The following is a 14522-nucleotide window of genomic DNA, read 5'->3' on the forward strand; positions in this document are numbered from 1 at the left end:
GCCCTTCTGGACTTGAATCTCTTTCTCTGCTTGTGCTATTTGCTCTCTTTGGTTGTGGAGAGGGGGCACTTTCTCCATCTCTGTTCTTTTAGTGCCCAGCTCAGCTCAGCTCAAAAGTTACAAATAACTATAAAACTCCTAGAGGAGAACATAGGCAAAACACTCTCCGACATACATCACAGCAGGATCCTCTATGACCCACCTCCCAGAATACTGGAAATAAAAGCAAAAATAAACAAATGGGACCTAATTAAACTTAAAGGCTTCTGCCCAATAAAGGAAACTATAAGCAAGGTGAAAAGACAGCCTTCAGAATGGGAGAAAATAATAGCAAATGAAGCAACTGACAAACAACTAATCTCAAAAAATATACAAGCAACTCCTGCAGCTCAATTCTAGAAAAATAAACGACCCAATCAAAAAATGGGCCAAAGAACTAAATAGACATTTCTCCAAAGAAGACATACAAATGGCTAACAAACACATGAAAAGATGCTCAACATCACTCATTATCAGAGAAATGCAAATCAAAATCACAATGAGGTACCATTTCATGCCAGTTAGAATGGGTGCGATCCAAAAGTCTACAAGCAATAAATGCTGGAGAGGGTGTGGAGAAAAGGGAACCCTCTTACACTCTTGGTGGGAATGCAAACTAGTACAGCCACTATGGAGAACAGTGTGGAGATTCCTTAAAAAACTGGAAATAGAACTGCCATATTACCCAGCAATCCCACTGCTGGGCATACACACCGAGGAAACCAGAATTGAAAGAGACACGTGTACCACCAATGTTCATCGCAGTTTATAATAGCACTGTGTATAATAGCCAGGACATGGAAGCAACCTAGATGTCCATCAGCAGATGAATGGATAAGAAAGCTGTGGTACATATACACAATGGAGTATTACTCAGCCATTAAAAGGAATACATTTGAATCAGTTCTAATGAGGTGGATGAAACTGGAGCCAATTATACAGAGTGAAGTAAGCCAGAAAGAAAAACACCAATACAGTATACTAATGCATATATATGGAATTTAGAAAGATGGAAATGATTACCCTCTATGCCAGACAACAAAAGAGACACAGATGTATAGAACAGTCTTTTGGACTCTGTGGGAGAGGGCGAGGGTGGGATGATTTGGGAGAATGGCATTGAAACATGTATAATATCATATGTGAAACGAATTGCCAGTCCAGGTTCGATGCATGATACTGGATGCTTGGGGCTGGTGCACTGGGATGACCCAGAGGGATGGTACAGGGAGGGAGGGGGGAGGGGGGTTCAGGATGGGGAACACGTGTATACCTGTGGCAGATTCATGTTGATGTGTGGCAAAACCAATACAATATTGTAAAGTAATTAACCTCCAATTAAAATAAATAAATTTATTTTTAAAAAGTTACAAGTAAGTTCTCCTTGCTTGGTGTTTCAATAGATTCAGTTTCATTTCTACAGTTTTTCCATTTCATATTTTGCCTAATAAATGTAGTTACATTTACAATCTCAAAGCACCAAGTTGCAAGCTCCTCAAGGAGCTGTCTTGTTTGTCTGTAGTACCTACTACCAGTCCTAGAACACCGAAGACTCCCAATAAATGGGTTAGCTAATTTGCAATGAACTGGCTTGAATTGGATCGGGCATAGTGGAGGGTGGATGATGCAGGCCAATGAACCACAATGGGGGCTATACTAACTGTCTTGAGTGACTGAATATGCTGAAATAGAGATCACAATTGTAACAGGAATTTTCTCTTAAAATGAGGGTAAGAAGCAAAAGTGAGGGTAGGAGTCATGTCCAGAGTGGCAAAAATCTCTGCCCTGACTCTTGGTCTAGTGGACGTGGCCCTGCCCCATCTGGGGCTCTCTTGCCTGTCTATGCTTCCTTCATGGGAACCCTACATTCACTTGGTCCCCAAGAGCAAAGTTTTATTCACTGTACAAACACTGGGTTCCTACCTTTGCCATCTCAGCTAGGAAGCTAGCAGTAGGCTAAGGGGAGGCATGCCAAAGACATACCATGTTCCTTCACCATTCGCTTTCAAACTATTCTGACCTCATCCTCCAATGGTGAAGATTCTGTTAGTCTCTCCTCTTTCTCAGCTCAATCAGTATCGACACTGGCAAATCTCACTGGGAAAAACCAAAATTTAAACAATGCAAATTGCTTCAAGCGCTTCCTAATAAGATTGTGGATCTTGCTAATATTACAATAAGTGACGGTAAGACTATTCTGCACACATTAGAGAAATAATGGATCCTCAGTTAGTTTGTCTCCTTGACCTGAGATCAGAGAGAGTACAGGCAAACCTCCCATAGGAAAATCTACCTGACAACAATCAAATTTCAGAAATGAGGTAGTTACTGGTGGTGAAAGTGGGAGTGGAGAGTGAGAAGTCAGAACTGTCAGTGATTTTTGTTTCATAATATTTTCTATTTTATAATGTTTGGTTAGTTATTATTTTTGCTTTATTTTAATTTTTAAGAGTTTTAGTAGATATTACTTCATATAGTTCAATATTGAAAAAATAAAAAAGGGTATGCTGTGAAACCTCTCCTTCCCACAGCTGACCCCAGCCATTTAGTTAGTATCCATGGAGATACCTATGCATCTATAAGGAAATATGCATGTGTATGTATATCCTTCCTCCCTTTTTGTACACATAGTGGAGAGTGATATACATGCTGTTCTGTACCTTGCTTCTTTCTCTTAATGTTATATTGCAGAAATTATCGTATTAATGTATGAAGAGCTTCCTTATTTTTTTTTCACTGCATTGTATTAACACAGATATGCCCCAATTGATTTCTTTAACCTGTTGCCTATGGATGTCCATATGGATGGACATTTAACTTGATAAGTACAACTTGTTTTCTAAAAACTGCTGTAAGGGATATTGTGCATGTGTCATTTTGTGTAAGTATGGTATGCTCAAAGCATAAATTCCCAAAAGTAGAATTGCTGGGTCAATCATACCTTTTTTAAGATAAATTATTTTTATTTGCTATGCCAAAATTTTTTGAATTGATAATGCTGTACTTTACATTAGCATTTCTGTTTTCTTACTTGCTTTATTTCTTCTGGCATTTTTGAATATTGGAGTGGGTAGCCTATCCCTTCTTCAGCAGATCTTCCTGACCCAGGGACTGAACCGGGGTCGCTTGCATTACAGGCGGATTCTTACCGACTGAGCTATCAGGGAAGCTTTAAAATTGAAATATACTTAATTTGGGCTTACCTGGTGGCTCAGTGGGTAAGAAGCTGCCTGCTAGATCCCTAGGTTGGGAAGATCCCTTGTAGGAGGGCATGGCAATCCACTCCAGTATTCTTGCTTGGAGAATCCCATGGACAGAGGAGCCTGGCAGGCTACAGTCCATGCCCTCACAGAGTCGGACATGTCTGAAGTGACTTAGCATCCATGCATGTATAGTTAATTTACAATGTGTTAGTTTCAAATGTACAGCAAAGTGATTCAGTTATATGTGTGGCATATATATAAATTTTCAGACTCTTTTCCATTGTACATTATTACAAAATACTGAGTATAGTTCCTTGTGCTATACAGTGGGAACTTGCTGTTTATCTATTTTATATATGTTGCTGCTAAGTCACTTCAGTCATGTCCGACTCTGTGCGACCCCAGAGACGGCAGCCCACCAGGCTCTGCCATCCCTGGGATTCTCCAGGCAAGAACACTGGAGTGGGTTGCCATTGCCTTCTCCAATGCATGAAAGTGAAAAGTGAAAGTGAAGTCACTCAGTCGTGTCCGACTCTTAGCGACCCCATGGACTGCAGCCCACCAGGCTCCTCCGTCCATGGGATTTACCAGGCAAGAGTACTGGAGTGGGATGCCATTGCCTTCTCCATATAGTAGTGTGTTAATCCCAAACTCCTAACTTATCCCTCCCTGCTTCCCCTTTGGTAACCATAAATTTGTTTTGTCTCCAAGTCTGTTTCTGCTTTGTAAATAAGTTCATTTCTCTCATATTTTAGATTCCACATATGAGTGATATCATATGATATCTGTCTTTGTCTGAACCACTTAGCTTAGTATGATAACTTGTAGGTCCACCCATGCTGCTGCTAATGGCATTATTTCATTCTGTTTTATGGCTGAGTAATATTCCACATATATATACCACACCTTCTTTATCCATTCATCTGTCAAAGGATATTTACATTGCTTCCATGTATAGGTTATTACAAATAGTGCTATGAACATTGGGCTGCATGTATCTTTTCAAATCAATCATACTTTTCATGATATCAAAATGCTCTCTGTAAAAGTTGCACCAACTTATAATCCCACTTACAAGGTGTGAAAGTGCCTGTTTCTGAACATCTTCAGATCAACACAGCATGTTATCAGGTTTTTGGATATTTGTGATTTGATAAGTTAATCTCAATGTAATTAGAAATTTTATGGAGATATTGACATAAAATTCAGCCATGTAATGTGTACAGTTCCTAATTTTTAGTGTATTCACTAGATTGTGCAACCATCACCACTAATTCTAGAACATTCTAATCACTCCTAAACGAAATACCATACATGTTAGCAATCACTCTCCAGTCCCTCTTTCCCCTAGTCCAATCTACTTTCTTTCTTCTTTTAATTTAATTTTATTGTTGTAAGAACACTTAACTTGAGACCTACTTTCTTGACAATTTTAAAATGTACAATGCATTACTATTGACAGCTGACACAATGTTTTATCGCAGATATCTAGAACTTAGTCATTTTGTTTAACTGAATGTTTATGCCTGTTGATTAGTAACTCCCCACTTCCCTCTTCTCTAACCCCTGCTACTGCTAAGTCACTTCAGTCGTGTCCGGACTCTCTGTGACCCCATAGACGGCAGCCCACCAGGGTCCCCCATCCCTGGGATTCTCCAGGCAAGAACACTGGAGTGGGTTGCCATTTCCTTCTCCAATGCATGAAAGTGAAAAGTGAAAGTGAAGTTGCTCAGTCGTGTCCGACCCTCGGCGATCCTATAGACTGCAGCCTTCCATGCTCCTCCATCCATGGGATTTTCCAGGCAAGAGTACTGGAGTGGGGTGCCATTGCCTTCTCTGAGAACCCCTGGTAATCACCATTTTATTCTGTGCTTCTGTAAGTTTGACTATTTTAGATTCCACATATAAGTGAGATCATGCATATTGATCTTTCTGAGTCTGGCTTATTTCACTTAGCATTATACCCTTCTGTTTCATCCATGTTGCTGCAGATGACAGGATTTCCTTCTTTTTTAAGGCTGAATAATATTCCATTTTGTATGTATGTATACATATATATGTATAATAAAATTTTATTTATTTAATTACCTCTCTACAGACTCTTAGGTTATTCTCAAATATTTGCTATTGTGAATAATGCTGCAATGAACAAGGAAGTGCAGATATCTCTTTGAGATAATAATTTTATATCCTTAGGATATATACTCACAAGTGGTATTGCTGGATCATTCTATGTTTAACTTTTTATTATTTTCCACAGTGGCTGCAGCAGTTTGCACTTACATAAACAGTGTATAAAGGGTACCCTTTTCTCCACACCCTTGCCAACGCTTGTTATCTATTTATTTTTAATAATTACCATCTCATTGTGGTTTTGATTTGCATTTCCTTGATGATTAGTGTTGTTGAGCACCTTTTCACATACCATTAGCCTTTTGTATATCTCCTTTTGAGAAGTGTCTGCTCAAGTTCTTACCCTATTTTTAAATTGGGTTCTGTGAGATTTCTTCTATTGAGTGGTTGGAGTTATTTGTATATTTTGAAAATTAACCCCTTATCAAATATATGGTTTGCAAATATTCTCTCCCTTCTGTAGGTCGTCTTTTCACTCTGTTGATTATTTCCTTTGCTGTGAGAAGCTTTTAGTTTGATGTAGTCCAACTTGCTTACTTTTGGTTTTCTCATCCATGCTTTTGGTGTCACATCCATGAAATCATTGCCAAGATCAATATCATGAAGTTTTATCTTATGTTTTCTTCTAGGAGTTTTAAAGTTTTAAGTCTTAAATCCACTTAGAGTTGATTTTTGTGTGTGGTATAAGATAAAGGTCCAATTTCATTCTTTTGTAGGTGGATATCCAGTTTTCCATTTGTTGGAGAGACTCTGCACCCATTGCATATTCTTGGCATCCTTGCTGAATGTCAGTTGATATATGGATTTATTTCTGGGCTTTCTATTCTATTCCATTGATTTATATGCCTGTTTTCATACGAACTTCATACTGTTTTGATTACTGTAGCTTTTTAATATATTTTTACATCAAGGAGTGCAATGCCTTTGATCTACTTTCTCAAGGTCAGTTTGGCTGTTCAGGGTTTTTTGTGGTTCTGTATGAATTTTAGAATTATTTACTTTATCTCTGTAAAAAATGCCATTGGTTAGACCAGTTTGGTGAAGTCTGTTTCCCCTGCAGTATACATCCTTTGATGCTGCTCCTTAAGATGAAGGCTTGGAGATGTACACATTTTCCTTGAGCACTAGGAACAACTGTGGCTCTAGCTGAGTTCTCTCTATTTCTCTGATTTCCCCACTAAGCTTCTGGCTGGCCTTCCTCTGTTGGTATCACAGCCAGTTGTTAACATCCTAGTTGATAGTTGATTGCTCTGCCATTTTTCACAAAACCCTAGGGTACAAATTGCTCCACAGTTTGACCCAATTAAAGTCTGTGCCCTTGTTAGGAGAAGAGTACTACCAATCTTTGAGGCTTTCTTCTATCCTCCTCTGGGCAAAATATCTGTCGTATGGGGCAAGAGCTTGGGTGGGGGGGTGGTGATGGTGAATATGCCCTTCACCAGGTACTTCACTAGAGTCTTCCCTATGCAACAGGAGCGGTGTGTGTGCACTCGGGCACAAGAGGGACTTATTGCTGCCACTCAGCTGCTGCCACTGTCTAGTGTGGATCTTCAACAGCTCAGAGTTGGAAAGGTGGGAACTGCAAACGTTCACTTGCCATCAAATCCACTAAGAATAGTCCTTCCATCTCAGGGACCTGGGGGAGATGGTAAGTGCCACTCAGCTGCCTAGCCCAGTGAAACAGTTCTTTCGCAAGGCAGATCTGTGGAGGATGGGTGCAGTTCCTAGCTCAGACGCCATGGCCCGCCACTGCACTTGACAAATTTCTGTAGATTTTCTTCAATAAATGCTTGTCAGTCTGCTGTAAGATCTCCCATCAATCTCCAGCGACTTTGAATGATTATCTTAGCTAACTTTGACCAGCATCAGAGATCTCTCTTGGTGAACGTTTCCCTTTGCCTCTCCTTCCTTACTACACTAGCCTGAAAGTCCTGCCTCTGCTTGTCAGTGTTTTTTAAATTATGCATAAAGTTTTCTACACAGAATTTTGGTTTATGCACATCCTGTCAGGCATTGCTCTACTGCATACAGTGGTTTTCTCCCATGATGAAGAGTTAGAAATTGAGATGTAAGCATTCCAGTATCCTGCGAAAGGGCCAGGGAAGAGCCCTGAGGCAGTGAACTTCTGAGTCTTGTCTTTTTGCAGAAGATTTAAATTAGAGATCCTTGCCAAAGCATACCTAGAGGAATTAGAAAAGCAAGCACATCTCTGATGGTTTCTGGATCTGAAATCATGAGTCCGGGCAAGAGAGACTGTTGCAGCTTGAAGTGAGTGGGTGGCAAGATAGAAAGGTCTGTGTTTCGTGCTGGCCTCCCTCCTTCTGAGTGACACATTTTTCTTAGACATGCTAATAGAATTTTCTCTGTGGAAGAAAAAGTTAACAAACAACCATAACAACAACAAAAGCATGGTGTTGGATTGGGATTTTTAGAAAATTAACTGTCAGAAGTCACTTTATTTAAAAAAATCTGCAGAGAAACAGAAGAGTGAGAGGGTGACTATAATGTATATGACTGAAAAATAAACTATCAAATTTATTAGCTTTGGAGGAATCCTTCACCTTGTAAGGTAGAACCTTAATGACAAATGAGTACAGTAAAGGAAAGAAAAATGCATTCACGTTGAAACAATTTTTCTTTAGCTTTCACTCTTGCTGACAAGTGTGAGATATCTTGATTGGAGAAAACTCATCATTTCCCCACTTAAATTCTCAATTCACAAAACTCCTTAATATCACAGGTAGAAAAGCCACCCTTATTTCAAAGTTCTGTAGATTCTTTGTTGTGTTGGATTTTTGTTACTTCTATGATGTTGAGGCTGCATCACTCTCTGAAGTTGGCTAGAACTTTTCACAAATCTGTCTCCTGTCTGTGTTCATTCCACCATCAGGGTAGAAGAGTATGTGGTTGACAGAGAATGGTGTAATTCTCAGGATGGCAGGGAGAAGGCCTGCAAAGTACAGCTGCTCCAACCCCAACACAATGGAGAAAAGGGACAAAGGCACAAATGCTGTAGTAGGAAATGATATTGAAGAACACTAGCTTTGGAATCAAGCAGGCCTGGTTTAAAATCTGGGTTAGAATCTCTGTCTTAATTTCTTAATCTATATAAAAGACATGATATTAGTACCCACCACATAGGTTTAAGGTGATGATGAGATGGAAAGAAATGTATGTATACGGCCCTGCTGTGGTATCTTGTCTCCAAAGTAGCCACCATCGATTCATTCCCTCCTTGTCAACTGTGAGTAGAATCAGAGCTAGCTTGTGACTGCTTAACCCAATAGAATTGGGCAGTAGTGACTACTGTGCCATTTATGGAACTAACTTTTAAGAAGACTGGAATCTTCTCCTTCCTTTCTATTGGTACATTCTCATCCTCTCAGAACCCAGACTCCAAAAGCCCAAACAGTGGTGTGCTGGAAAATGTTTAATGGCAAGTTCTATGGGGAAAAAGTAATAAATTTGTAGCATTTGCTGATTTCTTTGCTGTAATACTCCTCCCAAGGCTGAACACAAACTACAACATATAGCATTGAACATAAAGTTGGTAAGAGATGCATGAACACAGTAGACGTGAACAATCACATAGATTATTAAAATGCAGTAAAATATGCTGGGCATACACACTGAGGAAACCAGAATTGAAAGAGACACGTGTACCACCAATGTTCATTGCAGCACTGTTTATAATAGCCAGGACATGGAAGCAACCTAGATGTCCATCAGCAGATGAATGGATAAGAAAGCTGTGGTACATATACACAATGGAGTATTACTCAGCCATTAAAAAGAATACATTTGAATCAGTTCTAATGAGGTGGATGAAACTGGAGCCTATTATACAGAGTGAAGTAAGCCAGAAAGAAAAACACCAATACAGTATACTAACACATATATATGGAATTTAGAAAGATGGAAACGATTACCCTGTATGGAGACAGCAAAGAGACACAGATGTATAGAACAGTCTTTTGGACTTTGTGGGAGAGGGAGAGGGTGGGATGATTTGGGAGAATGGCATTGAAACATGTATAATATCATATATGAAACGAGTCACCAGTCCAGGTTCAATGCGTGATACTGGATGTTTGGGGCTGGTGCACTGACATGACCCAGAGGGATGGTACCGGGAGGGAGGAGGGAGGGGGGTTCAGGATGGGGAACACGTGTATACCTGTGGCAGATACATGTTGATGTATGGCAAAACCAATACAATATTGTAAAGTAATTAACCTCCAATTATAATAAATAAATGTATATTTTTTAAAAAATAAATAAAATGCAGTAAAATAATTAGGAAGTAATGAGTTCTAATTATCACTATTATTTGTAATATGCTTTATTTAATTGTAAGTTTATGTAATTTAACTTTTAAAAATGGCTCACAAAATTCATGAAAATGTAACAGTTGGTTCTCAATAGTTGACACAAGCTGGTTCCAGTACATCGTAAACCAGATCCAGTGTACCACTGAGCCTAAGCCAGCGAGAGAGGTCATGTGTAGGGAAGAGCCTCAACTGACTCAAGAGGCAACAACCTCAACTGACCAGTCCATGGTAGCCTCAACTGCCAGGCATATGAGGGAGCCATCTTGGACTTCCAGTCCAGTCTAACCTTCAGATGACTCCAGTCCCACCTGTCATCTGACTGCACCTACATGAGAGACTCCAAATCAGAAGTGCTCACCTGAGGTTTATCAACACAGAGAGCAATGAGAGATAACAATAAACTGTTGTTTTAAGTCATTAAATTTTGGGGTTGTTTGTTCTGCAGCAGTAGATAACTAGAACACTGGCTTATAGAAGTTGCTCAATGAATAACTAATGTTATTGTTTTTATTATTATAATTACTGGCAGATTAATTTTAACTACTTCAAGCAATGGAGGTTATTTATTCTACAGCTAATAAGGGAGGATTCCTTTTATTGCTTTTGCTTGGGAACTTAGAATTTTTACACAATGCATGTAATTTGTCTTGAATTTTGCTTAAAAACCATACAACCCCCAGTGAAGTCTGTAGTTACTTTCCACAATATATAATAGTCTCCCATTGGCCTATTGTTTACTTTCATTTGACCACAGCAGGGAGTGCATGAAGTGAAGTCCCATCACTGAAACACAAAGAATAATGACCCAAGAAGGCAGCTCCCATTTACAACAAAGCCTGGACAATTTAATAAGAGCAGTAGAAACATCTGTGACTGAGCATGCTCTATTTTTCTGCCATTGCTGGACAGATTGGAGTAATGGTTAAAGAGAGACAATTGAGAGGATCTCAGTTAAGATTCGGAGAAGGCAATGGCACCCCACTCCAGTACTCTTGCCTGGAAAATCCCATGGATGGAGCAGCCTAGAAGGCTGCAGTCCCTGGGGTCGCTAGGAGTCGGACACGACTGAGTGACTTCACTTCCACTTTTCACTTTCATGCATTGGAGAAGAAAATGGCAACCCACTCCAGTGTTCTTTCCTGGAGAATCCCAGGGTTGGGGGAGCCTGGTGGGCTGCCGTCTATGGGGTCGCACAGAGTTGGACACGACTGAAACAACTTAGCAGCAGCAGCAGCAGCAGTAAAGATTATTTAATTTATGTTGATAAGAACAGACTAAAGAGAGAGAGACAGACAGACAGACAGAGATTAAAGCAAGAAATGAGGAAAATGGGGGAAAGAAAAAAATGGCCTTTGTAAGCTATGTTGGGGATAAAGTTGTGGGGTGCTTGGGGTAGGAGAGCGAGGTTTGGAGAGATGCTGCCAACTGTGGAGGACGCAAAGAGAGAGAAAAACAGTGAGAGAAAGAGTTGGTCATCTGTAATGTAACTTGGGTTAAGTGTGTTATGAATGTAATCTTTCTCTGGAATTTTTCTCAACAGACTGTATTTTTGTTTTTAAAAGAAATTTCTCAAAAATCGTTTATTGTTGACTTTCACATTATTTTTCAATTATTTTCCATTATATTTTGGTTATTGGATTTGAATGTGAGTGTTCTAAGCTGGGAGGGCGCCACAAGGGAGCCCAGCTTCATCTACTCTCTCTCTCTTTAGTTGCTAAGTCATGTCTGATTCTTGCGAGCCCATGGGCTATAGCCTGTCAAGTTCCTTTGTCCATGGGATTCTCCAGACAAGAATATTGCTTCATATAGATTATATCAAACTAAAGCCTAGTTTTGTATTTGTCTAATAAAGCTGTTTAACAGTGGGTGATGATCCCAACAAAAAACTACTTTTATAAAGCACTTACGAGACATGAAGACTTTTGAATGCTGACTGGATATTTGATAATATTATTATAAACTTTTAAACGATATGCTGGTATTGTGGTTCTGACAAAGTTTTTTATTTTATTATTTTTTATTTTTAATTGGAAGATAACTGTAGTCCTTTGTTTTAGAGATGCATTCTGAAGTGTTCATGGATGAAATGATATGATGTCTGGGGGTTGCTTTAAAATAATCTGGGATTGGGAGAAGGTAGGCGGAATTGTAGATAAAATAAGATTAGCTCTTCATTGACACTTGTTGAAGCTAGGTGATTCATGAGGTACATTGAGATTCATTATACTATTCTTTCTACTTTTGTGCATATTTAAAAATTTCCATAATAAAAAATGAAGAAAAAAGTGGGTGAATTAATATCTATTGTTCTTACTCTCTAGAAAAACCTGAAGTGCTCTTTTTTGTTATGTGGTCCATATCTGCTTTTGTTCTGCACGTTGCTAGTTCTTGACAGAACAACATAATCACCATCCTTGATTATGAAAGCATAGAGTGAGTGTGATATTTGAGTACAGATGGGATCTACTTAACTCAATCCAATACTCAAAAGTCTTAACTTAATTAGAATCTAATTGCAAGATAATCTTTAGTGACAAGAAAGGTTTCCCTAGGGGAGTATTTTAAAAAGGATTTAGTGAATAAAAATTTGACTTATGTGCTACTTTCTGGGACTCCATCAGTTGTAGAAATTGAAGTCCAGTGTTTCCTTCACAAATTTTGTTAACTTGGTGTATGTTTCCATTTTACTGCCTTTACTTTTTTTTTTAATTTATTTATTTATTTTTAATTTTTACTTTACAATTCTGTATTGGTTTTGGCATAGATTGACATGAATCCATCACAGGTGTACATGCCTTTACTTTTTAAAGGGAAAGAAGCAGACCAGCATGGCCCAAAACTAGGTAATGCAGCAGCTTTTATATTTCACTTTTCTTTCCCCAGAAACTGTGAATGATGTTGCAGAGCACATTTTAAATTTAATCAATGAATCCCCTCTTCTGGATGAAGAAGAGACAAAGATTATTGTTTCAAAAGTATCTGATATTTCACAATGTGATGAGATAAGTATGAACCTAACCCAGACTATATTACAAATAATCAGTGCTGCTATCAGTGCTGCTTTGGGAAAGCAAAACCATTTAGCATCTGATCTGCATGAAGTAAACAATGAATAAGTACTAGTACTTTGGTAAAATAAGTTATTTCAAAATATTTACAATATATACTGTTAATTCCTTTGCATACAGGCATTGCCAGTTCTAAAGGTCAAGTAGCTATGCATTGAATGCTTCGTGAGCACAACATGCGGGGGGGGGGGGTCATCCTCTTGGAATCCCAATTGCGAAAGAATGCATTCCAATTCTAACTGAACCTTAATGACAGCAACTTTCCAAATAAACAGTTACCCCAAGTCAAACGTTCAATCTGTTTCCTGGTGTTCCCCCAATGTTCCCCATTTCTACATAATGCATCCACCCAAAGCTCAAGCAAAAAACTTGAGGACACTAATTACTTCCCTGTGTCGTGTCTCACTCTTTGTGACCCCATGGGCTACAGCACACCAGCCTTCCCTGTCTTGCACTATCTCCCAGAGTTTGCTCAAACTCATGTCCGTTGAGTCAGTGATGCCATCCAACCATCTCATTCTCTGTCACCCCCTTCTCCTCCTGCCCTCAATCTTTCCCAGTATCAGGGTTTTTTCCAGTGAGTTGGCTGTTCACATCAGGTAGCCAAAGTATTGGAGCTTCAGCTTCAGCATCAGTCCTTCCAATGAATATTCAAGGTTGATTTCCTTTAGGATCTCCTAGCTGAGGAAGGGACTCTCAAGAGAGTTCTCCAGCACCACAGCTTGAAAGCATCAGTTCTTTGGTGCTCAGCCTTCTTTATGGTTCAACTCTCACATCCCAGGCTTCCCAGGAGGCACTAGTGGTAAAGAACCCGCCTGCCAATGCCGGAGACATAAGAGACAAGGGTTTGATCCCTGGGTTGGGGAGATCCCCTGGAGGAGCGCATGGCAACCCACCCCGGTATTCTTGCCTGGAGAATCCCCATGGACAGAAGAGCATGGTGGGCTACAGTCCACAGGGTCACAAAGAGTGAGACATGACTGAAGCAACATAGCACCATCTCACATCCGTACACGGCTACTGGAAAAACCATAGCTTTGACTATATGGACTTTTGTTGGCAAAGTGATGTGTCTGCTTTTTAATATGTTGTCAAGGTTTGTCATAGCTTTTCTTCCAAGGAGCAAGTGTCTTTTAATTTCATGGCTGCAGTCACTATCTGCAGTGGTTTTGGAGCCCAAGAAAATATTCTGTCACTGTTTCCATTGTTCCCCCATCTATTTGCCATGAAGAGATGGGACCAGATGCCATGATCTTCATTTCTTGAATGTTGAGTTTTAAACCAGCTTTTTCACTCTCCTCTTTCACCTTCATTAAGGCTCTTCAGTTCCTTTTGGCCTCTGCCATAAGGGTGGTGTCATCTGCATATCTGAGGTTTTTGATATTTCTCCTGGCAATCTTGATTCCAGCTTGCGTTTCATCCAGCCCAGCATTTCACATGATGTATTCTGCATATAGGTAGATAAGCAGGGTAACAATATACAGCCTTGACATACTCCTTTCCCAATTTGAAACCAGTCCCTTGTTCCATATCTGGTTCTAACTGTTGCTTCTTGACCCACATAGAGGTTTCTCAGGAGGCAGGTAAGGTGGTCTGGTAATCCCATCTCTTTAAGAATTTTCCAGTTTGTTGTGATCCACACAGTCAAAGGCTTTAGCCTAGTCAATGAAGCAGAAGTAGATGTTTTTCTGGCATTCCCTTGCTTTTTCTAAGATCCAATGAATGTTGGCAATTTGATATCTGGTTCC

The 14522-nt window shown here is 39.6% G+C and overlaps 1 protein-coding gene across 1 annotated transcript in view; it reads left to right on the forward strand.

Annotated features, from left to right (window-relative positions):
* ADGRG4 (adhesion G protein-coupled receptor G4) overlaps positions 1–14522 on the forward strand; it is a 95522-nt gene that overhangs the window by 36944 nt on the left and 44056 nt on the right. Inside the window, 2 exon segments of the mRNA XM_040265279.1 lie at positions 2107–2225; positions 12590–12836. Coding sequence (XP_040121213.1) covers positions 2107–2225; positions 12590–12836 — 366 coding nt within the window.

This window comes from Oryx dammah, unplaced genomic scaffold (assembly GCF_014754425.2).
Source record: "Oryx dammah isolate SB20612 unplaced genomic scaffold, SCBI_Odam_1.1 HiC_scaffold_23, whole genome shotgun sequence".
Classification (NCBI taxonomy): Eukaryota; Metazoa; Chordata; class Mammalia; order Artiodactyla; family Bovidae; genus Oryx; species Oryx dammah.